The sequence below is a fragment of the Excalfactoria chinensis genome, unplaced genomic scaffold, assembly GCF_039878825.1.
Source record: "Excalfactoria chinensis isolate bCotChi1 unplaced genomic scaffold, bCotChi1.hap2 Scaffold_68, whole genome shotgun sequence".
Lineage (NCBI taxonomy): Eukaryota > Metazoa > Chordata > Aves > Galliformes > Phasianidae > Excalfactoria > Excalfactoria chinensis.
In genome coordinates this window covers 490319-516797 of record NW_027315710.1, presented here as the reverse complement: position 1 = coordinate 516797, position 26479 = coordinate 490319, and the positions used below count along the sequence as shown (strand labels likewise).

Sequence of the window (26479 nt, the reverse complement as noted above, 5' to 3'; positions counted from 1 at the left end):
GACCCCAGGTCGCAAGCTCTGCAAATGTCTGGGTAGTCTCTGCATGCTCTGCAAGCACATCAGTGAGCGGATCCCATTTACGATAGTCCAGGATCTCGCAGGGTGATGAAAGTTCCCTGTCCCGCTCAAGATAACTAAGTACTGCAGCAATCTCCTTCACAGATGGAGCACTTTCTCCACAGTATTCTTTGCAAAGAGAAAACAACACCTCACTGATACGCTCCCTGCTATCACTTTTCCCACGTTGCGCAATAACTCCTCTGGCCGACTCATGGGTGGGTGCTGAGGGGCCACATCCCCCCTGGACGGGCTCCTGTGCTGCCCACATCGAATCACCACCCCCACATCCACATCCACGTCCACTATCACACTGGGCGGTGCGATCCACCCCTTTTTGGGAGTGGACACAGCAGCAGGCAGATCCCGACAGTAGGGAAGTACTGCCCACCTCCTCAGATTTCATTGGCTGCACCACACCTCCCCCATTCGGCTCACCCGCCCCCTGCACGCTGTTATCAGCTTCGTTACTAACATCACCACACTCCTCAGGGGGCCCCCCTCCCCCCTTGTCCCTGAAAAGTTTCAAGGAAGGATATAGGCTCCGAGCGGGATAAGGAGGCGGGAGTAGGGTGTACTCTGGAGCTGACTGGTCTTGATCAACGTCCTTCTTCGTCGTTCTCGAAGGTGAAGCGTTGGGTGGGATCGAGGGGGTCGGCGCCATCTTGGCCCCTTCCGAACCTGCAGAGGAGACAAGACTCCCCCCCGCTTCCAACCCCAGCAGTTTCCTAGTGCGCTGGTATGCAAGCTTCTCCTCCCACGCTGCCTTTAGCGCTTCTAAGATAAATCCCCAGTCCTTGAATTCTGACACTTTTCGGGCGGCTAGCGTTCCCTGAGATAACGCTGCCGTAATTCCATCCCAGTTGTCGGGATCGTATAAATCAGAGGGGGATACTAATAGCCCTTCATTCTCCAGCAGCAAGAGGACTGCTATAACCTCCTTCTTAGAAGGAGTCTGTTTTCCACAGTGAAGATTACAGGCATGAAGAATTACCTTGATAACAGCTTCCATGTCGCCCCGGCCCAAATCTCCGTCCGCCTCCAGGCGCTTCCCAGACAGCTCCTGGGGGTTCCGAGCGCTCTCTCTCTCCCGCTTAACGAAGAACCTTGGCCACGATCTCTCCATCCCGGGCATCTACCACTCACGGCAAAGGGAAGTAAGGCGCCGCCCTGTAGTAGGGATCTTGCCGTTACACAGACAGCTGCCCTGTTTCTTCTAGGTCTTCTAGGTCTCCTTATCAGTCTGCACTGTTGTAAATTGCAGCTTATCACGTCGGGGTCACCATTTGAAGACTTTAAGACCCTAGAAGCCTGCAGCTGGGCCAATTATCGAAGTAACACCAAGAGGGTGAGCGGTAAAATGGCGATTTCTTAAAGCAAACACACACTTATATAAACTATGCTCTTCGTGTACACCTCTCTTGTACACGTCATCGATCCTTCCAGAAATTAGGGAGGGCCTGTCGCGTGACAGCCTGATATCCCCGTATTTCGCCTAATACAACAACTCTCTATCATCTTTGAGAGGTCTTGGAGAATGGGGGAGGTGCCTGAAGACTGGAGGATAGCCAGTGTCACTCCGGTCTTCAAAAATGGGCAAGAAGGAAGATGCAGGTAATTACAGGCCAGTCAGCCTCACCTCTGTCCCTGGAAAGGTGACGGAACAGCTTGTGATGGATGCCATCTCCAGGCAACTGGAAGAAAAGGAGGTTATCAGGAGTAGTCTGCATGGATTCACCAAGGGGAGATAATGCTCAGCCAACTTGGTAGCCTTCTATGACACTGTCACTGTCAGGGTGGATGGGGGGAGAGCGGTGGATGTAGTCTACCTTGATTTCAGCAAGGCATTTGATACTGTCTCCCATGACATACCATGGCAGTGAGGTATAGATAAGTGGACAGTGAGGTGGGTTGAGAACTGTCTGACTGGCAGAGCACAGAGGGCTGTTATTGGTAGTACAGAGTCCGGTCGGAGACCTGTAAGTAGTTGTATTCTCCAAGAATCCGCGCTGGGTCCGGTCTTGTTCAACATCTTCATCAGTGACTTTGATGAGGGGATAGTGACCACCCTCAGCAAGTTTGCTGATGATACAAAGTTGGGAGGATTGGCTGACACGCCTGAAGGCTGTGCTGCCATTCAGCAAGACCTGGACAGGCTGGAGAGCTGGGCAGTAAGAAACCAGATGAGGTTTAACAAAAGCAAGTGTAGAGTCTTGCACCTAGGGGGGAATAATTGCATGCACTGGGACGGGTTGGGGGATGAGCTGCTGGAGAGGAGCTCTGCCGAGAGGGACCTGGGCGTCCTGGTGGACGACAGGTTGGCCATGAGCCAGCAGTGTGCCCTTGTAGCCAAAAAGGCCAATGGCATTCTGAGGTGCATGAAAAAGAGCGTGTCCAGCAGGTCGAGGGAGGTGATCTTCCCCTTCTACTCTGCCCTGGTGAGGCTTCATCTGGAGTAGTGTGTCCATTTCTGGGCTCCCCAGTACAAAAAAGACAGGGATCTCTTGGAAAGAGTCCAGCGGAGGGCCACAAAGATGGTGAAGGGCCTGGAGCATCTCCCCTATAAGGAGAGACTTAGGGAACTGGGTCTGTTTAGCCTTGAGAAAAGAAGGCTGAGAGGGGACTTGATCCAGGTTTATAAATACCTGAAGTGTGGGAGCCATAGTGGCGTGGCTGGTCTGTTTTCAGTAGTGCATGGGGACAGGACTAGGGGAAATGGGCTGAAACTCCAGCAGAGGAAGTTCCGCACGAATGTGCACAAGAACTTCTTTACGGTGAGGGTGACGGAGCACTGGAACAGGCTGCCCAGGGGGGTGGTGGAGTCTCCTTCTCTGGAGATATTCAAGACCCGCCTGGACGCCTACCTGTGCAACGTGTTGTAGGGAGCCTGCTTTGGCAGGGGGGTTGGGCTCGATGATCTCTAGAGGTCCCTTCCAACCCCTACAATTCTGTGATTCTGTGATTCTGTGATTCTGTGATGCTGTGTGGAGACAGGACAAGGGGAAATGGCCAGGAACTGGAGCATAGGAAGTTCTGCATGAATGTGTGCAAGAACTTCTTTATGGTGAGAGTGATGGAGCACTGGAACAGGCTGCCCAGGGTGGTTGTGTAGTCTCCTTGTCTGGAGATATTCAAGACACACCTGGACGCCTACCTGTGTGCCTACTTTGTGTTCTCCAGAGGTCAGTGCTGGTGCCTTTCCTCTTCAATATCTTTATTATTTTCCTGGATGAGGGCATCGAGTGAACCCTAAGTAAGTTTACAGATGACACCATATTGGATGGAAGTATGGATCTGCCTGGAGTTAGCAAGGCCCTGCTGAGGAATCTGGACAGGCTGGAGAGAGAGAGCCATCCAATGGGATGAAGTTCACCAAGATCAAAAACCATGTCCTGCAATTTGGAAAATGGAATGGACTTCCCGGGGTGGGGGGAGATTCACTGAGCCTGGAGGTATTCAAGGAATGAATAGATATTGTGATGAGGAAATGGATTAGTAAGAGCAATTGGTATTAGCTGAACAGTTGGACAGGATAATCTTTTACATCTTTTCCAACCTTGGTGACTCTATGATTCTCTGATATCCTGTCCTTGTCTGTGAGCTCCTTTTTGTTTCAGCAAACACTCTCTGGGAGGACTCACCACATGTCTGGCATTAGTCACTGACCAATTGAAATCTGGTGTTAAATTCAACAGATTTCAAAGCACAGTCATGATGCTGTTGTCTTTCAGGAGCTGTTGACCATGAAGATGCAGAGAAATCTCGGGGGATACGAGTGGGAAGGATAAAGATGACATCCTCTGCTACAGAGCTGGGCTGGGCTCCTGGGACACAGGGAGCTCATAAAAGTGTGTGGTGCTGCAGAGACAGCTGTTCCCAGGAGTAGCTCTTGTGCACAGCACAGCCTGCAGGTGACAGAAGGAGAGGAGAGAAAGGGAGAGAGCTTCCAGGATGCGTGAGGTGTGAGCAGCCTTCTGAGCTCTCTGCAGGAACATTGCTGACAGACCATGACAAGGTAAGTCTCACTTCAGGCCATGCAGCTGCTATTCATAGAGGGTTAACTATAAATGGGACATTCAATAGCAGATCTGGGTGCAGGCACTGCATGTTTCTTTATTGTGGAAAAAGACTTCTGCTCCAGCTGAGGTTTTCCATGCTGCAGTATGAAAGCACAGCCCTGAGGGCTGCGTGTCCCAGCACGGCTGCAGGATGAGCAGCTGGAGCTGCAGGCAGGTGCCCAGGGCTGTCCTGCAGAGCAGGGTCCCTGCTGTGCCCCAGGGGCTGTGTGCCGGCTATGGGACTCTGCCGCCTGCCAGGCTCAGCACTCAGCCTGCCCGGGGAGCTGCCCAGGGTGCTGCGGGGAGACGTGTGGGGGGAAGGAGCCCCCCGGCAGGGCTTGTGCTGCCACAGCTGCTGCCTGGGGCAGGGGATCACAGCTCCACTGCACAACAGACTCTTTATGAGGGTCCTTTGCAAGAGGAGAGCCAAGGCAGGGATTTTCCTTTTTCTGTTCTGAGTGAAAACAGAAAGGAATGGAGCCAAAAAATTTAAAAGGGGCTGTCAACATTGAACACAGCTCAGAGGCTCCCAGTATTTCTCCAATCAGTTGGCTGTTTTGTGAAAACTCACACAGGTTGTGTTTTCAGCCTCACCTACCTAATAGGATACAATCAACTTAAGTTATAGCTCTTTTCTGCAGGCATTAATAGTTCACTTGTCCTGCAAACAGGCTGATTTCTCTAAGACAAGCTGAAGTGCACAGAGGCTGGGGCTGTGGTCTCAAAGAGCAATTGGAGTAAAGAGGAAAATATCCAGGAGGCTGGGGTATGATATAGGAAATGAGAAGAAAGTAAGCGCTCCCCAGTCTTCTACTCGTTACGGGTTGGTGAAGCTCATGATAGTATATACAAGTTCTGGAGTTAAATAATTATTTTCCTAAGGGAAATGAAAATTTACATAGTATAGCAGGAGGAGTGAGTTTGAGAGTGGTCTGGACTTGTCATTATCTTCTGCACTCTGAGCAGGACTCCAAGCCCAGGAAGAGCAGATGCCCAACAGCAGCTCCATCAGCGAGTTCCTCCTGCTGCCTCTGGGAGACACACGGCAGCTGCAGCTCCTGCACTTCTGGCTCTTGCTGGGCATCTACCTGGCTGCCCTCCTGGGCAACGGCCTCATCAGCACAGCCGTAGCCTGCGACCGCCGCCTGCACACCCCCATGTACTTCTTCATGCTCAACCTGGCCCTCCTCGACCTGGGCTGCATCTCCACCACTCTCCCCAAAGCCATGGCCAACACCCTCTGGGACACCAGGGCCATCTCCTACGCAGGATGTGCTGCACAGTTCTTTTTCTTTCTCTTCTTCATCTCAGCAGAGTGTTCCCTTCTCACCATCATGTCCTATGACCGCTACGTTGCCATCTGCAAGCCCCTGCACTACGGGACCTTGATGGACAGCAGAGCTTGTGCCACCATGGCAGCAGCTGCCTGGGGCGCTGGGCTTCTCAATTCCCTGCTGCACACAGTCATTACGTTTTCACTGCCTCTCTGCCAAGGCAATGTTGTCAACCAGTTTTTCTGTGAAATCCCCCAGATCCTCAAGCTCGCCTGCTCAGGCTCCTACATCAGGGAAGTTGTGTATCTCATTTTTATTATCAGTTTAGTCTTCGGGTGCTTTGTTTTCGTAGTTGTGTCCTATGTGCAGATCTTCCTTGCCGTGCTGAGGATGCCCTCTGAGCAGGGACGGCACAAAGCCTTCTCCACGTGCCTCCCTCACCTGGCCGTGGTCTCCCTGTTTGTCAGCACTGCCTTTATTGCCTACCTGAAGCCCCCTTCCATCTCTTCCCCATTCCTGGATCTGACAGTGGCACTACTGTACTCAGTGGTACCTCCAGCATTGAACCCCCTCATCTACAGCATGAGGAGCCAGGAGGTCAAGGATGCTGTGAAGAAAGTGATAACCAAATGTGTTTCAAAAGCAGTGAACTGCCTATCTTTTTGAATTCATGCCTTGTAATGCAGCTTTTTGTTAAATCAAGCTCTCTTTTATGGTTTGTTTTATGCCACTTTAGATGTGTAATTTATTCCTTTTTTAAAATTATTTATTTATTTATTTATTTTTAATTTTGTAATGGTTTTCTCTAAAACATCATTACTCAAATCAATTCCTAATCAGCTTGTACCTTTGTACTTTAGCCCAGACATGCTGTACATAATGAACCAGGTTCCCTGTGTACCTTAACAGAATAAAGGACATGCAGGGATTGTGTCTGTCATCCATCTTGTGAAACAATTCTGGAGCTGTCGGGGTCTCATGTTCTCAGAAACCCAGAATCCAGCAGGAAGCACACAGCTGTTCATCAAACCGTGCAGTGGCTTCAGCCTGCAACAGCTGACAGGCCATCCCTGGGCTTCTGGCTGGGGTCTGTGCTTTCAGGCTCACATCTGGCAGTGCCTCTGAGAGGCCAGCAGCAGCAGCTGGTTTGCACGTTGGTTGTCAGGTCCCCTCTTCCTCATTCCCTGTGAGACCCTGCGTTATCATGTCAGAAGTTTCCAAGCTTCCTCCAGGGCTTCTTCCTTTTTGTACACAGAGGTGGTCACTGCCTCCAGGAGGGTCTGTGGAAGAGGAGCTGAGAACAAAGGTTGGATAAAAGTTACCCAGAACTTACAAGAGCCATTCTGGAGCCTAGGCTGGTAGGTAGAATGCTGCCTCTCATGAGATGACTGACACAAGGAGGTCAGGAGACGCTTGGTTAACAGAAATGGGAAACTGATGGGAGGGAAGTGGAGCCTACATGCCATGCTCATAACCTTCTGCACCAGCAAAGGTGACCCACAGTTACCACTGCTGAAACCTCACCTCCCTCTGCCTCACTCTGCTCACATCCACTCTTTGGTCTCCAGAAACATTCAGCAAATGTTGGTGAATGTCAGCGCCTGCAATTTTTTCCACTTGGAGGAATTAAATGGCTCACCTTTGCTTCAGATGCACTTCCATGTTAGGTGCCATTCTGAAACACGGGAGCAATGTTTAATGGGATGTTGGTGGGAAGGTTCAACCTCTACAGCCACACCTCCAATATCTGCCTCTGATCTTACAACCCACGTAATAAAAGAGGAGGCATTTCTTTTGAAGCAGCTCTTATCACTGGAAGTTGGTGGACCTCCCTGTGGCACGGGGTTGGAACTTGGTGATCCTTGGAGTCCCTTCCAACACAAGTCATTCTGTGTTTGATGAATCTCATAAAATATACAATATTGTTAACAGGTAAATTACAGAACATTAGAATTTCTGTTTTTTGTTTGTTTGTTTGTTTGTTTGTTTGTTTTTTGTTTTTTGTTTTTTTAATTACAGTAGTGACGTAAAAAAATAATAGAAAATTTATAACTACTGGGATATTTATATTATACTATTATTATATTATGATATATCATAAGTGCAAATATTGTTTAAATAACCATCGTACAATCAGAGCAGAGGACCCTTGTGTCCGTGCACTGCTAAGAGATACTGAAAGCACTTGAATGCCAAAAACCAAAGCAGAACCTAAATATGGCTACTCCAGTTTACTATGGCAACGAAGTCTGCTTAAAGGACAGGTGGGGCTGGAGCGTCTCTCTTTGGATGGCTGCACTCTGTGCCATTCCAGGGGAGAAAAGACAAATTGGCTGCTGGGCAATTACCGGGTCTGCTTCTCAATGACCCACAGGAATTGAATCAGGTGTCATGGCTTTGTAATTTTTGCTATTGGCATTCCACATCATAACATCATGTGGAGCACACAGAAGAAGGACTACGCATCCCATTCATCAGTGGATGGGGGCCCCATAGACCTACTGCCCTGTCACTGACATAGATTGATCTAAATAACTCTGTGACAGGTTTTTGGTTGAGAATGCATGCATAAGCATAAGATTTTAACGATAGTTAAAAGTTAGTTAGTAGAGAAGAAAATTAAAAAGGATTTCTTTAAGCCAGAGGCTGCAAAAGCAGTGCTAAAAATCTTTTCACTGAGACGTTGGTGAGGTGCTGGCACAGGCTGCCCAGAAACACTGTGCATACCCCGTCCTTACCAGTGTACAAGTTCAGGCTGGGTGGCATCCTGGGCAACCTGACCTAGAGCCTGACCTCACTGTTGGCCGCAGCAGGGTGTTGGAAATAGGTGACCTTTGAGGCCCTGTCTACTGAAAGGCAGACACATGGTTTCCCCAGAGCCTTCTGTTCTCCAGGCTCAACAAGCCAAAGTAACTCCGTCTCTCTCCAAAGGATACGCTCTTGATGCTGGCCTTACAAGTCATGTTCCTGATGTCCAAGTTCTGTGCCCATCACATGCTAATACTGTGGTACCAATCCAGGGGGTCAACAGGAAGGACACAGACACCAACGTAAGGGATAGGCTTCATTTACTGCCCATTACAGTAGCATACAAAAAATAAAGCAGTGTCTGTAGTCAAAAGCAGTAAAGGAAGTAAGTGAGGCAGTGAGCCTAACCATTGCTATGTGAGCTCAGTGATTAAGATACATCACCAGCTGACCCAACACTTTCCCATCACTCAGATCCACAGTCACTGGGGAGCTCCATTTGCAATGACGATATGGAGAACCTCTCCCAGCCATGGGGAACTTGTACAGCAATGCATCCATCCCATGGATGAGGCATTCACAGCCACTGTAAGCAGGTCCAGCCTTTATACCACTGAATAAACCAATCTAGGTAGCAGTCTGGGGAAATACCTGGTGCCCACCTTCTCCTCTTGGCTTTCTCCACAAAGCCTGGCCAGGGTTCAAGGAGGCGCAAAAAGACTTGTGCTGTCCATGGCGGTGTACCACTGGCCTCTTTGGCAAGACTGTCTGCCCCTCTGCAACATGCTCTATCCAGTACCTAACATGACAGCAATGCTCCCCTTCGGTCGAGCCTGCTGTTGTAATGGAAAAGCAGCGTGACAACACACAGGTTCCAGCAGCCCTGGTGATGTCACTTACACTGGGACTTCCTTTGCCTTCCTCGGGGCCACAGCCTGTGAGTTTTCCCGGCTTTGCACACTAACCAGCCAAAGCCTGCCATGCTGCATGGATGTGGTCCTTCCAGGCAGCAGCTCTGCTGTGTGTGAGCAACTGCCTCCCTGCTGAAGGACTCAGAGCAGGAGCTCACATGCAGGCAACACCTTGTGCACATCTGAACTGAAGTAGAGGGATCCCAGCTCCTGAGGGTCCGTGGGGAGCTGAATCCCATTTCAGCCCCAGGGTTTCCCTCTGCGGATGAGACGCCTGCACTGCCTCAGCTGGATCACTGCCCAACACAGGGGAAGACCAACCAGGGGAGCAGACTAAACACCCATGATTCTGGAAGGAATAGTCAGAGACTTACTAGTCCAACTGGACTGTCACAACTGTCCAGATGAGATTCACCCAAGAGTGCTGAGGGAACTGGCAGAGGTGATAGCCAAGCTACTTTCCATCATCTATCAGTGCTCTTTGTTGACTAGTGAGGTCCTAGAAGACTGGAGGCTTGTCACTGTGATTCCCATTTACAAGAAACATTGCAAGGAGGATCCGGGGAACGACAGGCCTGTTTACCTGACCTCGGTTCCAGGGAAGGTTATGGAGCAGATTGTCTTGAGGAACTTCATGTGGCATGTGCGGGACAACTGGGGGATCAGGCCTAGCCAGCATGGGTTCCTGAAGGGCAGGTCCTGTTGGACCAACCTGATCTGCTTCTATGATCTAGTGACCCATCTGCTGGATGAGGGAAAGGCTGTTGATGTGGTCTACCTAGACTTCAGCAAAGTCTTTGACACTGACTCCCACATTATTCCCCTGCAGAAGCTGGCAGCCCGTGGTTTTACGGGTACACTCTTGGCTGGGTAAGGAGCTGGCTGGAGGGCCGGGCTCAGAGGGTGGTGGTGAATGGAGTTAAATCCAGCTGGTGACCGGTCACGAGTGGTGTTCCCCAGGGGTCAGTGCTGAGACCTGTCCTCTTCAATACCTTTATTGATGACCTGGATGAGGGCATTGAGTGCGCCCTCAGTAAGTTTGTAAATGACACCAAATTGGCTGGGAGTGTGGATCTGCCTGGGGGCAGCGAGGCCCTACAGAGAGATCTAGACAGGCTGGAGAGCCGGGCTGAAGCCAATGGGATGAGGTTCAACATAACCAAGTGCCACGTCCTGCACTTGGGATACAGCAACCCCAGGATCTGCCCTCTGACGGTGCTGCTGTCACAGCCTGTCCGCTTCGCACGAGCTGATGCTCAGGAAGGAGGTGTCTATCTCAGGGATTTCCCACACTGTTTAAGGCGGCTGAAGGTGTCATGGTTTTGTGCTGTCAATATTCTACATCATGACATCATGTGCGGTATGAACTGTTTTGGTGGTATAAGAAAGTGTGGCAGAGGGTATGTGGAGGTGTAGCAGAGGGTATGTGGAAGTGTAACAGAGGGTGTGTGGAGGTGTAACAAAGGGTATGTGGAAGTGTAACAGAGGGTGTGTGGGGGTGTAACAGAGGGTATGTGGAAGTGTAATAGAGGGTATGTGGAAGTGTAACAGAGGGTGTGTGGAAGTGTGACAGAGGGTGTGCGGGGGTGTGGAAGGTTCATGCTCCAGATCTGTGGGGTGGCGGCATCCCGAGTGCTCAGCCCTTGGAGGGGACTGCATATCCCAGGGGACAGCGCGGCCAGGGATGGGTCGCCGGAGGAGGAGGACGCACGTATGGTCTCGCTCCCAGGCTGGAACGTCCCTCTTTTCGCCCTGTCTTTCGCTTTGGAGCGCTCCATCCCTGCCGTCTCGCTCTATCAGCAACGTTCCAGCCTGTCGCCTAGAGATTGCAGTAGGCCCCCGGTTCTCCGGGACTCTTTTTTCTCTCTTTCTTTTTCTCTGCCTTGTTTGATATAGTAGTTGTAGTTATATTGTATCATATTGTGTCTCGTATTTAGTAAAATAATTTCTTTCCTTAGATTGCTGCCGTTGTTTTTGTTCATTTCTCCCCTTCTAGGGGCAGCAGCCTCTATCACGGATAAATCTAGATAACCCGATTACAGAAGGATCACTCTGTCATTGGTCCCAGCCAAAACAAGTTCCCAAGGGAAAGGTCCTGTTTATACTAAGGCTCTTTTATCACAAGGTTATCCACTTAGTTGACCAAGGGAAGCCAGTTGATGTTATTGTTGAGGATTTCAGTAGAGCTTCTGATACTGTTTGTCACAGCACCCTTCTGGACAGAATGTCCTGCATATGGCTAGACAGAAACAGAACGTGGTGGGTGAGCAGTTGGCCAATAGATCAGGTCCAAATGATTGTAGTCAATGGCTTCCATCAGGCTGGTAGGTGGTCACTATCAGGGTTACCAAGGCTCCATTTTCGGGCCACTTCTCTTTCATGTTTTTGTGGATGACCTGCATGCAGGACTAGAAGAAGTTCTGAGCAAGTTTGCTGATAATACCAGATGAGGAGGTGCTGTTGCCTCCACTGAGTGTGGAGAGGACTGGTAGAGAGATGGAGAACTGGGTCAGAGAACTGGGCACCAAGTATAACAAGAACAAGTGGCTGATTGTGCACCTGGGTAGAGGCAACTCTGGACATACACACTGACTGGATATGGGACACTGGAGAGCGGTCCGACTGAGAAGGACTGGGGGTCCTGTTCAATATCAAATTGAATGTGAGTCAGCAGTGTGTTCAGGCAGCCAGGAAGGCCAACAGTCCACTAGAGTGTATCAAGCAAGGCACTGCCAGCTGGGTGAGGGAAAGGATTGTCCCTCTCTGCTCTGCATTGCTACAGCCACATCTGGAGCACTGGGTGCAAATTTGGGCACTGCAGAACATAAAGGACATCAAACTATGGGAGGGTGTGCAAAGGAGGGCACTGAAACTGAGAGATCTGAAGTTCAGAGGTTCATTGGGATTGACTACTTGTTCAGACTGGGCCCTTCGCACATCCCACATCCTGCGATGAGACACAGGGCACACATGGGACATGAACCTCACAGCATCCTTGCACCCCATGCAGAGCCTGGGATCTTCTGTCCTTCTGTCTTTCATTTGACATCATACAAACCTCCCTCCACTGCCCAGGCAGGGCCCTAAGCAAACATGAGGGACAAAATCCCCCTGCCAAGGGTCTGGGAATCAGGTCATGGCCTGTCTGCTTCATAAGACAAAGGGGGAGTTTCTCTGCATTAGAGCCACCATGCCAGTGGCTTTGCCTGCCTGTAGTCATGGCTTCCAATTATCTGCTCTAACAAGTCCCTTGGGAAGCTTGCTTGTTAATGGCACTCAGTGGACCCATACCATTCATACTCCAAGAAGCTTCACTGCTATTTCTGGCTTTGTCTCGTTGAGCACTTTGTGCAGTCTTCTGTCTGCACTGAAGGTAGATGTGCTTGGCAGCAAATGCCCCCAGGGGCCCCTTACCACCTCAAGAGCCCTCCTGTGCCTCGTGCCTTCCTGTTATCTTCTTCAGGTTTTCAGAACTTGTTCAGCAAAATGGAGAGGTATCTAGAGAGAGCTTAAAGAGCAAGAATCTGGAAGACATTTATTTATTTATTTACAGTTGGGTTTAAACAAGTCATTAAAGCAGCACTTTGCAACTCATGTCACTCCAGGGTGTCCCAAATGGGTTCTGTTCTGTTACAGTGTGAACAAATTTCATTCTCAAACTTCCCAACCCAATTCTACTCACATTGGCCCCATGGGACTTGCATCACTTTTCCTCACATCACTCTTCTCCTCTGCAGTCACCGCTCAGTGTTGAACCTGCTTTGCACCAGCTCCCACTGGCTTTCCACAGAGAACCGGCTGCACAAGGGCAAGGAAAGAATTCCTTTTTTTTTTTTTTTTCTTTTTTTTTTTTTTTTTTTTTTTATTTGGCCAGCAAATGGAAGGAAAGGAGATGCAATTGGATGAACAGGAAAATACAGTGATCAACATTTGCAATACAGTGATTCCGTATCCAACCTGCTTCTACCGAGGTTTGTCTTTCACAGGGAATATTTGTACAAGAAATGAGTTAGAAACAGATAGGAAGGGATAGACAGTGTCACGGCGAAGGATTTGACAACAAAGTCCATCAGACTTTTGAGGAATGGAGCAATTCCAGTAATCTCCCTGGGATAGATCAGCCAGGTAGTTGGGAGGAATACACTTAAAACTTAACAGGACTCGTGAGTATTTCACACATCAAGAAGGGTTAACACATTCTCATTGATTTCTATCTTTTTCTTCAAAAAAGAAGAAGTGCTCCCCAAGTCTATCCGTTCTTCTCCCACCATTCCAACTTCACCAAGAAAAAATGATGGGTCATTGTTATTGGTGACTCTGCGCTGAAGGGAGCAGAAGGGCCAATATATAGGCCAGAGCCTCTACATAGAGAGGTCTGCTGCCTCCCGGGTGCCCGGGTTAAGGATGTGAGGATGAAACTTTCTTCCCTAGTCCACCCCACTGACTACTATCCCCTATTACTATTCCAAGTTGGTAGTGATGAGTTAGGCAGAACTTCCATGAGGACTCTGCAAAAGGATTTTAGAGTCTTGGGGTGACAGGTAAAGGGTAAGGGAGCACAAGTTGTGTTCACCTCTATCCCTCCTGCTTCAGGGAAGAATGAGGGATTCAATATAACGAGCCAACAGATCAATACCTGGCTCCGAGACTGGTGTGCCCGGCAGGGATTTGGGTTTTTTGACCTTGGCTCCCACCGGTCAAAAGGGATCTTAAGAAGAGAATTGGGTAGGTTCATCCAGAGGGCTTTAAACTAGGTATGAAGGGGGGTGGGGCAGTAGCTGGGGCCACCAAAATGGAAACTGCATGCAATGTCCCTGTGCTTGCAGGAGAGGGGTGTGCTTCTAAGCCCCCAAAGTCTTGGCCCTTGGTGAAGGAGGAGGGTGACTCGCCCCCTTGTAGGAAAAACACTTGGGCTGGTGTTAAGCTGGTGGCTGTGGAAACACCTAATAGTAGTCACAAGGCTATTAGGGCTGCTGCTGATTGCAAGGAGGCCAAACTCAGGTGCCTTTATGCTAATGCACGCAGCATGGGTTATAAACAAGAGGAGCTGGAGGCCACAGTGTGTTCAGAAAGCTTTGATACAGTTGCCGTCACGGAAACATGGTGGAATGACTCCCACAGCTGGAGTGCAGTGATTGAGGGCTACCAATAGGCTAGGTAGGAAAGGCGGTGGTGTAGCTCTCTATGTTAAAAAAGATTGTGAATGCAGAAATCAATAACGGTGATGACAGGGTTGAAAGCTTATGGATCAGAATAAAAGCTAGGGCCAACAATACCAATGTTATTGTGGGAGTTTGCTACAGGCCACCTACCCAGGATTAAGACTTGGATGGGATGCTTTATAAACAATTGGGGGAGGCCTTGAGGTCACTCCCCCTTGTTCTGGTCCGTTCCCGGACATCTGCTGGAATTGCAATACAGCAGATAAGGAACAGTCTCGGAGGTTCCTAGAGTGTGTGGGAGATAACTTCATGACACAGTTGGTGAAGGAGGCAATGAGGCAAAACAAAACTCTGGACCTGCTGTTTGTTAACAGAGATGGTCTGGTGGGGGATGTAAAGGTTGGAGGCCTTCTGGGACAAAGTGATCATGAAATGCTAGTTTTCTCGATCCTTGTCAAACCACGGAGGGGAGTCAGCAGAACTGCCACCTTGGACTTCCAGAGGGCGGACTTCAACCTCCTTAGGACCGTGGTTGAGAGGGTCCCCTGGGGGGTATCTTTGGAGAGTGTGGGAGCACAGGAAGGTTGGGAGTACTTGAAGGAAATTGTCCTAAAGGCGCAGGAGCTGACTGTCCCAACATCGCGAAAGACAAGCCGACGGGTGAGGAGGCCGGGCTGGCTGACCAGAGACCTTTGGCTTGATCTAAAGAACAAAAAGAGAGTTTACGGTCTCTGGAAGAATGGGGGAGCTACTTATGAGGATTACAGGTTTGTAGTGAGGCTGTGCAGGGAGAAAATTAGGAAGGCCAAGGTGCAGCAAGAACTGAGCTTGCCTGCTAAGGTTAAGGAGAATAGTAAATGTTTTTATAAACACATCAATGCCAAGAGGAAGGCTAAGGAAAATCCCCATCCCTTGTTGGATTCTGAGGGCAACTTGGTCACTGAGGATCATAGAATCATAGAATCATAGAATTATCCAGGTTGGAAAAGACCTTGAAGATCATCAAGTCCGACCGCAGTCTAACCAGTACCCCATCTCTAAAAAAAAAAACAAAAAAAACAAAAAAAAAAAACAAAACAAAAAAAAAAAAACAACCTCTGCTAAATCATATCCCTGAGTACCACATCCAAACGGCTCTTAAACACATCCAGGGATGGCGATTCAACCACCTCCCTGGGGAGCCCATTCCAGTACCTAACCACCCTTTCTGTAAAGAAGTTCTTCCTAATATCCAACCTAAACTTGCCCTGGCGCAACTTGAGGCCATTTCCCCTCATCCTGTCACTTGTCACTAGTGAGAAGAGACCTGCCCCACATTCACTGTAAGAACCTTTCAGGTACTGGGAGACGGCAATAAGGTCTCCCCTCAGTCTCCTCTTCCTCAGACTAAACAGCCCCAGCTTCCTTAGTCTCTCCTCGTAGGGCTGATTCTCCAAGCCCTTCACGAGCCTCGTTGCCCTTCTCTGGACCTGCTCCAGTACCTCCATATCTTTCTTGTGCTGAGGTGCCCAAAACTGGACACAGTACTTGAGGTGAGGCCTCATCAATGCCGAGTACAGGGGCAGGATGACTTCCTTAGTCCTGCTCAGCACACCATTCTTGATACAAGCCAGGATGCCGTTGGCCTTCTTGGCCACCCGGGCACACTGTCGGCTCATGTTCAGCCATGCATCAATCAGTACCCCCAGCTCCATTTCCTCCACACAGTCCTCCAGCCACTCCGCCCCAAGCCTATAGCGCTCCCTGGGGTTGTTGTGGCCGAAGTGCAGGACTCGGCATTTGGCCTTGTTAAACCTCATTCCATTGGCTTCAGCCCAGCTCTCCAGCCTGTCCAGATCCCTCTGTAGGGATCGGGACAAGGCTGAGGTACTTAATACCTTCTTTGCCTCGGTCATCAATAGTTACGCTTGTAACACCCTGGGAATGCAGCCCCCTACACTGGTAGACGGGAAGGGGGAACCAAAAGAGCCTTGCGTGATCCGCGATGAGATGGTTCTGGACCTACTTCGAAAGCTGGATGTTTATAAGTCCATGGGGCCAGATGGGTTGCACCCTAGAGTGCTGAGGGAGTTGGCGGATGTGGTCGCCAAACCACTGTCCATCATTTTTCAGCAGTCTTGGCTGACTGGGGATGTCCTGGTGGATTGGAGGCTGGCAAATGTGACGCCCGTCTTCAAAAAGGGCCGGAAAGAGGATCCTGGCAGCTACAGGCCCATCAGTCTCACCTCGGTGCCTGGGAAGGTTATGGAAAGGATAATCTCAGGTATCATCATGGATCAACTAAAGGTCAGCCAGGGGATCAGGCCTAGTCAGCATGGGTTTATGAACGGTAGATCCTGCCTGACTAACCTGATTTCATTCTATGACAAGGTGACCCGCTTAGTAGATGAAGGAAAGGCTGTCGACGTGGTCTACCTGGACTTCAGTAAGGCCTTTGACACTCTCCCACATAACATTCTGGTAGAGAAGCTGGCTGCCCGTGGTTTGGATGGGCGCACGCTCCGCTGGGTGAAGTGCTGGTTGGATGGCCGGGCCCAGAGAGTTGTGGTCGATGGAGTGGAATCCCACTGGGGGCCGGTCACGAGCGGCGTTTCCCAGGGCTTGGTGCTGAGACCGCTTTTGTTTAACATCTTCATTGATGATCTTCACGGGGGGATTGAGAGCACCCTCAGTAAGTTTGCAGACGACACCAAGTTGGGAGGGAGTGTTGATCTGCCTGACGGGAGAAGGACACTACGGACAGACCTGGACAGATTGGATCGATGGGCCAAGGTTAACGGCATGAGTTTCAATGGGACCAATTGTTGGGTCCTATATTTTGGTCGCAACAACTCCAGGCAAATCTACAGGTTTCGGGAAGTGTGGCTGGAAAGCTGCCTGATGGAAAGGGACCTTGGTGTGCTGATGGACAGTCGGCTGAATATGAGCCAGCAGTGTGCCCAGGTGGCCAAGAGGGCCAGTGGCATCCTGGCTTGTATCAAGAATGGTGTGGTGAGCAGGACTGGGAACTTCATCCTGATACTGCAATAGCATTGATGAGTCCAAACCTCAAGTACTGTGTTCAGTTTTGGGCACCTCAGCACAAGAAAGACATGGAGGTGCTGGAGCAGGACCAGAGAAGGGCAACGAGGCTTGTGAAGGGCTTGGAGAATCAGCCCTACGAGGAGAGGCCGAGGAAGCTGGGGCTGTTTAGTCTGGGGAAAAGGAGGCTGAGGGGAGACCATATCACTCTCTTGGAGTATCAGTAAGGTGCTTACAGAGAGAACAGGGCAAGTCTCTTCTCACTGGTGACAAGTGACAGGACGAGGGGAAATGGCCTCAAGTTGCACCGAGGTAAGTTTAGTTTGAACAATTGGAAACACTTCCTTACAGAAAGGGTAGCTAAACACTGGAATGGGCTCCCAGGGAGGTGCTTGAGTCACCATCACTGGATGTGTTTAAGAGCTTTTTGGATATGGTGCTCAGGGATATGATTTAGCAGAGTGTTGTTAGAGTACTATGGTTAGGCTGTGGTTGGACTTGATGATCTTCAAAGTCTTTTCCAACCTGGGTAATTTTGTGATTCTATGATTCTATGAAGCTTGGAAACTTCTGACGTGATAACCCATATCCAAGTACTTGTCCTGTGCAGAGTCTCACAGGTAATGAAGAAGAGGGGACCTGACAATCAACGTGCAAACCAGCTGCTGCTGCTGGCCTCTCAGCGGTACTGACAGATGTGAGCCTGAAAGCACAGACCCCAGCCAGGAGCCCAGGGATGGCCCGTCAGCTGCTGCAGGGGAAGCCACCGCACAGTTTGATGAACAGCTGTGTGCTTCCTGCTGGACTGTGGGTTTCTGAGAACATCCGACCCCATTAGATCCAAAAGAAGGAGGACAGACAGAGTCACTGCACGTAATTTATTCTGTAAGGTTCATAGGCAACCTGGTTCATTATGTACAGTGTGTATGGGCTACACTAGAATGGTACAAACTGAGCAGGAATTGATTTGACTAGTGATGTTTTAGTGAAAAACATTACAGTATATATATATATAAAAGAAGAATAATGAATTACACATATAACATGAACGGAACAATCAATAAAAGAGAGCTTGATTCAGAAAAAAGCTGGATTACATTATATGAATTCCAAAAGATCGGCCGTTCACTGATATTGAAACACATTTGGTCATCACTTTCCTCACTGCATCCTTGACCTCCCTGTTCCTCATGCTGTAGATGAGGGGGTTCACTGCTGGAGGTACCACCGAGTACAGAACTGCCACCATCAGGTCCATGGATGGGGAGGAGATGGAGGGGGGCTTCAGGTAGGCAAAAGAGGCAGTGCTGAGAAACAGAGAGACCACGACCAGGTGAGGGAGACACGTGGAGAAGGCTTTGTGCCTTCCCTGCTCAGAGGGCATCCTCAGCACGGCCATGAAGATCTGCACATAGGACACAACTATGAAAACAAAGCAGCCAAAGGCTAAACTGATACTAAAAATGAGAAACACAACTTCCCTGAGATATGATTCTGAGCAGGAGAGCTTGAGGATCTGGGGGATTTCACAGAAAAACTGGTTGACAACATTGCCTTGGCAGAGAGGCAGTGACAACGTACTGGCAGTGTGCAGCAGGGAATTGAGAACCCCAGCGCCCCAGGCAGCTGCTGCCATGGTGGCACAAGCTCTGCTGTCCATCAAGGTCCCGTAGTGCAGGGGCTTGCAGATGGCAACGTAGCGGTCATAGGACATGATGGTGAGAAGGGAACACTCTGCTGAGAGGTAAAAGATAAAGAAAAAGATCTGTGCAGCACATCCTGCGTAGGAGATGGCCCTGGTGTCCCAGAGGGCGTTGGCCACGGCTTTGGGGAGAGTGGTGGAGATGCAGCCCAGGTCGAGGAGGGCCAGGTTGAGCAGGAAGAAGTACATGGGGGTGTGCAGGCGGCGGTCGCAGGCTACGGCTGTGCTGATGAGGCCGTTGCCCAGGAGGGCAGCCAGGTAGATGCCCAGCAAGAGCCAGAAGTGCAGGAGCTGCAGCTGCCAAGTGTCTGCCAACGGCAGCAGGAGGAACTTGCTGATGGAGCTGCTGTTGGGCATCTGCTGATCCTGGGCTTGGAGACCTGCTCAGAGTGCAGAAGATAATGGCAAGTCCAGACCATTCTCAAAGACACTCCTTCTGCTATACTATAATTTTTTTCTTTCTTTTTTCCATTTTTCCTTTGAGAAAAATGATCATTTAGCTCCAGAACTTTAATTTCTTTTCATGAACTTCACCATCCCTCAAGGAGCAGAATATTAGGTAGCTCTTATTTTCTTCTTATTTCCTAATCACATCACTACCTCCTGGATATTTTCCTCTTTACTGCAGCTGTTCTTTCAGACCCCAGTCACAACCTCTGTGCACTTCAGTTTGTCTTAGGGAAATCTGCCTGTTTGTGGGACACAGCAACTATTAATGTCTGCAGAAAACAACGATAAGTTAAACTGATTGTCTCCTTTTAGAAAGGAGAGGCTGAAAGCGCAACCTCTGTTTTCACCTTGTTCTATGACTGTTCAGAGAACAACCAATGGATTGACAAAATATTTGTGAGCCTCAGAGCTGTGTTTAAATTAGACATCCCTTTTTGAGATTTCTGCCCCCAGTCTTTTTTGCCTTCCCTCAGAACCGGAAATGGAAATATCCCTGCCTTGGCTCTCCTCTTGCAAAGTACCCTTACAAACATTCAGTTGTGCAGTGGAGCTGTCATCCCCTGCCCCAGGCAGCAGCTGTGGCAGCACAAGCCCTGCCGGGGGGCTCCTTCCCCCCACACGTCTCCCTGCAGCACCCTGGGCAGCTCCCCGGGCAGGCTGAGTGCTGAGCCTGGCAGGCGGCAGAGTCCCATAGCCAGCACACAGCCCCTGGGGCACAGCAGGGACCCTGCTCTGCAGGACAGCCATGGGCACCCGCCTGCAGCCCCATATTCACAGCCTGCAGCCGTGCTGGGACATGCAGCCCTCAGGGCTGTGCTCTGATGCTGCAGAACGGAAACACTCAGCTGAAGCAGAGGGTTTATTCATAGTAAAGAAACACGCAGTGCCTGCAGCCAGATCTGCTATGGCATGTCCCTGATTAAGTTAACCCTCTATGAATAACATCTGCATGGTCTGCAGTTAGACTTACCGTGTCGAGATCTGTGTGCAATGCTCCTGCACTGAGCTCACATCCCGCTCACACCGTTCACATCCTGCAAGCTCTCTCCCCTTTCTCTCCTCTCCTTCTGTCACCTGCAGGCTGTGCTGTGCACAAGAGCTGCTCCTGGGCACAGCTGTCTCTCTGCAGCGCTGCCCACATTTATAAGCTCCCTGTGTCCCAGGAGCCCAGCCCAGCACAGCAGAATAGGATGACATCTTCATCCTTCCCACTCCTCTCCCCTGAGATATCGCTGGGTTCTCATGGCCAACAGCTCCTGAAAGAAAACAGCATCATGACTGTGTCTAACTCATTTCTTGTACAAGTATTCCCTGTGAAAGACAAACCTCAGTGGAAGCAGCTTGGACATGGCATGCAGTTGATCACTGTGTTTTACTGTTCATCCATTTGCAACACGTTTCCTGCTGTTTGTTGGCCAAAAAAAAGAGAAATCTTTCCTTTTACATGTGCCACTGGTTCTTTATGGAAAGCTAGTTGGAGCTGGTGCAAAGGAGTTTTAACACTGAGCGGGTGAATGCAGAGGAGAAGAGTGATGTGAAGAAAAGTGATGCAAGTCCCATGGGGCCAATGTGAGTAGAAATGGGGTGGGGAGGTTGAGAAGGACCTTTGTCCACACAGTAACAGAACAGAACTCACTGGGAACATTCTGGATTAATACCAGTTACACAGTGCTGCTTTAATGTCTTGTTTGAACACAACTATAAATAAACAGACAATAAATGTCTGCTGGATTATTCCTCTTTAAGCTCTCTCCAGATATCTCTCCATTTTGCTGAACAAGTTCTGAAAACCTGAAGAGAATGACAGGAAGGCACAAGGCTCAGGAGGCTCTTTAGGTGGTAAGGAGCCCCAGGCGGCATTTGCTGCTGAGTCCATCAACCTCCAGCGCAGAGAGAAAACTGCTCAAAGTGCTCAACAAGACAAAGTCAGAAGTAACAGTGAAGTTACTTGGAGTATTAATGGGCCCACTGAGGAACATTAACAAGCCAGTTTCCCAAGGGACTTGTTAGAGCAGATAATTGGAAGCCATGGCTGCAGGCAGGCAAATGCACTGGCATGGTGGCTCTGATGCTGAGAAACTCCCCCTTTGTCTTATGAAGCAGAAAGGCCAAACCTTGATCTCCAGACATTGGCAGGGAGATCCTGTCCCTCATGTTGGCTCAGGGCCCTTCCTGGGGCAGTGGATGGAGAACTGTATGATGTCAAATGAAAGACAGAAGGACAGAAGATCCCAGGCTCTGCATGGGGTGCAAGGACACTGTGGGGTTCATGTCCCATGTGTGCCCTGTGTCTCATCGCAGGATGTGGGATGTAAGAAAGGCCCAATCTGATCATGTAGTCAATCCCAATGAAACTCTGAACTTCAGATCTCTCTGTTCCAGTGCCCTCCTTTGCAAACCCTCCCATAGTTTGATGTTCTTTATATTATGTGGTGCCCAGAAGAGCACCCAGTGCTCCAGGTGTAGCAATGCAGAGCAGAGAGGGATGATCCTTTCCCTCACCCAGCTGGCAATACCTTACGTGATGCACTCCAGAGGACTGTTGGCCTTCCTGGCTTCCTGGGCACATTGCATACTCAAATTCAATTTGATGCTGAGCAGGACTCCTAATCCTTTTCAGTCAGAATGCCCTCCGTTGTTCCTTATCCAGTCAGTGTATATGTCCAGGGTTGCCCCTATACAGGTGCACAATCAGGCACTTGTTATGGTTTATGCATTTGGTGCTTAGTACCAACTGGTACCCACTTCTCTGACTTGTCCACATCTGTCTGCAAGTCCTCTCCACCCTCAGTGGAGGTAACAGCATCTCCTCATCTGGTATCATCAGCAAACTTGCTCATATCATCTTCTAGTCCTGCATGCAATTCATTCACAAAATCATGAAAGAGAAGTGGCCCTAAAATGAGCGCTGGGGAACCATTACAGTGACCATCTACCAGCCTGATGAAAACTATTGACTATAATCCTTTGGGCCTGACCTAATGGGCAACTGATCACCCACCATGTTCTGTTTCTGTCTAGCCGTATGCAGGACATTCTGCTCAGAGGGGTGCTGTGAGAAAGAATATCAAAAGCTCTACTGAAATCCTCAAGGATAACATCAACTGGCTTCCCTTGGTCAGGTAAAAGGATAAACATGTCACAGTAAGACCTTAAGTTAAATATGACTGTCCCCTTGGGAACTTGTGTTGGCTGTGACCAGTGACAGAATTGTCCTTCAGCTGATTTTCCATAACTTCCACCACCATTGTCTCCATAATTTTGCCAGGCACTGGAGTGAGACTGACAGGTCCATAATTGCCCCTGTCAACTTTCTCGCTCTTCCTTACAATGAGACAACATTTGCCAGCTTCCTGCCTACTGGCATGACCCTAGACTTACTTAGATGCAATTGAAATGAGAGCCCAGAGCATGCTAAGGTGTCATCAGTGCAAGAAGGTAGATGTGCTATAGCTTTGCAGTGCCATGAACTCCAGAGTATGCCACAGATGGAGCAGAGAGGAAGATCTGCCTCTTTTGTTGTGAGCTCATCCATTTGGTTATGGTCATCAGAATATCACTACATGCTCCATCTGGATGATTTATCCTCCACTGAAGACTGCAGGATAGCCAATGTCACTCCGGTCTTCAAAAAGAGCAAAAAGGATGATGTGGGTAATTACAGGCCAGGCAGCCTCAGCTCTGTCCCTTGAAAGGTGATGGAACAGCTTGTGCTGGATGCCATCTCCAGGCAGTTGGAAGAAATGGAGGTTATCAGGAGTAGTCAGCATGGGTCCACCAAGGGTAGGTCATGCTCGACCAACCTGGTAGCCTTCTATGACGTTTTCCATGGCTGGGTGGATGGGGCGAGAGCAGTGGATGTCATCTACCTTGATTTCAGCAAGGCATTTGATACTGTTCCCCATGACATCCTTATAACAAAGCTGAGGAAGTGTGGGATAGATGAGTGGAAAGTGAGGTGGGTTGAGAACTGGCTGACTGGCAGAACACAGATTGTTGTCGTTGGCAGTGCAGAGTCCAATTGGTGACCTGTAACTAGCGTTGTTCCCCAGGGGTCGATGCTGGGTCTGGTCTTGTTCAACATCTTTATCAATGGCTTTGACAAGGGGAAAATGGCCACCCTCAGCAAGTTTGCTGATGATGTGTGCCTCCAGTGTCGCAATGGTATACGTTGCTGCTTGCAGCACCAGAGGCCCGTGGTTCAAATCCCTCCTGTGGCGTAAGTGGCAGAAATGCTGCTCTGCTACACAGAGGGCTCGAATCCCAGGAGTTGGACTCGATGATCTCTAAGATCCCTTCCAACTCGCACGATACTGTGATACTGTATGATACTGTGATGATACGAAATTGGGCAGATTGGCTGACACGCCTGTAGTCTGTGCTGCCATTCAGCATGACCTGGACAGGCAGGAGAGCTGGGCGTTAAGAAACCAGATGTGGTTTAACTAAAGCCAGTGTAGAGTCTTGCACCTATGGAGGAATAATTGCATGCACCAGGACAGGTTGGGGGATGAGTTGCTGGAGAGGAGCTCAGCAGAGATTGACCTGGGTATCCTTCTGGACGACAGGTTGGCTATGAGCCAGCAGTGTGCCCTCGTGGCCAGAAAGGCCAATGGCATTCTGGGGTGCATGAAAAAGAGCGTGGCCAGCAGGTCGAGGGAGGTGATCCTCCCCCTCTTCTCTTCCCTGGTAAGGCCTCATCTGGAATACTGTGTCCAGTTCTGAGCTCTCCAGTACAAAAAAGTCAGGGATCTCTTGGAAAGAGTTCAAAGGAGGTTCACAAAGATGGTGAAGGGCCTGGTGCATCTCCCCTATGACGAAAGGCTAAGTGAGCTGGGTCTGTTTAGCCTTGAGAAAAGAAGACTGAGAGGGAACCTGATCCAGGTCTATAAATATCTGTGGTGTGGAGTCAAAGTGGAGAGACCAGGCTCTTTTCAGCAGTGTGTGGAGACAGGACACGAGGAAACTTGATCATAGGATGTTCTACACGAATGTGTGCAAGAACTTCTTTACGGTAAGGTTGATGGAGCACTGGAACAGGCTGCTCCAGGGTGTTGTGGGAGTCTCCTTCCCTGGAGATATTCAAGACCTGCCTGTATGCCTAGTGTGAGCCTACCTGGTGTAGGAAACCTGCTGTGGCAGAGGGGATTGAACTCCATGTTATCTGGAGGGCCCTTCCAACTCCGGTGATTCTGTGATTCTGTGTTTCTGTGAGTAATGGGCACCTGAGACTGTAGAGTTGTTTACCTGACCTCATGGATGAGTTTAGCAGAAGAAGAGACAGTTCTTGATGTATTCCCCATCTACTACAAATTCCAGAGCTTAGGGCATTCCACTGCTGTAACTGACTTGCAAAAATAAACTCTATAGTCCAGAGATTGGTTATAAAGCAGTGTCACAGTTTACTTTGATTTACCTGTGGTCGTGATAGGGGGTAGTTGCCCCGTAGAGCCCCCGGCCCAAAAATAGAAGGGAAAAGGAGAATGGGAAAAGAGAACAGCGGCGACAATCTAAGGAGAAAAACTTATTTTACTAAATTTGATATCGGAATACAAGATAACACAATATAATACAATATGATTGAGGTAAATAAATTGAACAAAACAGAGAGAGAGTGCCCGAAAAATGAGAGGCCTACTGTGAACTCTAGGCGACACGGCTGGAACACTTCCCACTCTCTGAGAGTTCGAGAGAGAGAGAGCTCCAGCCTGGGAGCGAGATTATCGATGTCCTCCTCCCATGACTTATCTCTGTCCGCTATGTCCTCTGGGATACGTAGATTTCTTCTGAGAGCTGAGTATTCGGGACATTGTTATTCCACAGAATTGGAGTATGAACCTTTTAATGATCCATACGGCACATGATGTTATGGTGTGGAATATTGACAGCAACATTACAAAACCATGACAACAGGGGCAACTGACACTGATACTGCTGCCTCCTGTGATTGACCAAGATCGATTTGGAGGTTTCCCCTTTTAGTTTGGGTCTCAGTTTGGAAACTCTATCTCTCCACAGTAGTATTATATAGAGTTGGGTAAGCCCAAGCTAAGCCCCAGATAAGCCATTCCTCCTCAGATCTTTCTGAGCTGCACCATCCCTTAGTCAGTTACTTGCTTCGTTTCTCAGGGTCCCACGGCTGTTCAAAAGTAAAATCCCATGACACTGGGTGTCCGCACACTTCTAAGCTCTCTCCTAAACCTCTCCATATTCTGCACCAATCAGCATTCTCCGGTTTTGGGGAAGGCTTCCCCCACAGAATGTAAATTACACTTTCAAGGAACGCATTCAGAGGGACTGACAGCATGGTACCTAAGTTGGCACCCTGAGCATGCATAAGGAACTGGGATGAGCATCTGGAGACCAGTCCAAATACTGTATTGTCAGTTACATGAACTAGGATGGACAGGAACTACGCAGGTATCTCTATCATGCCCTTAATTGATTATAGGTATGTGCAACTCTGACACAGAACATGAGGAACCAGAGTCAGAGAGCGGCTGGAATCCGGTCCGAAGTCCCACCCTGCTTCTTCTTCATGCCAAGTCCTCCAGGGATGCCGAACCTGCGCCCCCACACCCCAGAAACCCAAAATGCCCCAAACAGTGGTAACACAGAAAGAGGATATTGAATCTTTAAGTGCCACTGTTCTGCACAATGTTCTGTTGTGGAATACTGACAACAGAAATCACAAAACCACAACACAGAGGCACTGACAGACGTGAACCTGAAAGCACAGAACCCAGACAGGAGCCCAGGGATGGCCCGTCAGCTGTTGCAGGCTGAAGTCACCGCACAGTCTGATGAACAGCCGTGTGCTTCCTGCTGGACTGTGGGTTTCTGAGAACATCCGACCCCGACAGCTCCAGAAATGTCTCACAAGAAGGAGAGCAGACAGAGTCACTGCATGTCCTTTATTCTGTTAAGGTACACAGAGAGCCTGGGCTACTACAAAGTTACAAGTTAAAGAGGAATTGGTTTGAGTAATGATGTTTCAGTGAAAAAAATAACAGTATTAAAATAATAATAATAATAAATTACAGTTACAAAAGTTGATCAAAACAAAGCAAAGAGTTTGCATCAGTAAAAAGCTGAA

At 49.3% G+C, this 26479-nt stretch overlaps 2 protein-coding genes across 2 annotated transcripts; one reads left to right on the top strand and one right to left on the bottom strand.

The window, feature by feature from the left end:
- The first annotated feature begins 5104 nt into the window (after positions 1-5104).
- Positions 5105-6055, top strand: LOC140265098 (olfactory receptor 14J1-like). Its single transcript, XM_072360979.1, has one exon. It carries the CDS (start codon positions 5105-5107, stop codon positions 6053-6055), a length of 951 nt encoding a protein of 316 aa, XP_072217080.1.
- A 12269-nt stretch (positions 6056-18324) lies between these two features.
- Positions 18325-19290, bottom strand: LOC140265097 (olfactory receptor 14C36-like). The gene has a single exon (XM_072360978.1). It carries the CDS (start codon positions 19288-19290, stop codon positions 18325-18327), a length of 966 nt encoding a protein of 321 aa, XP_072217079.1.
- Positions 19291-26479: the final 7189 nt, after the last annotated feature.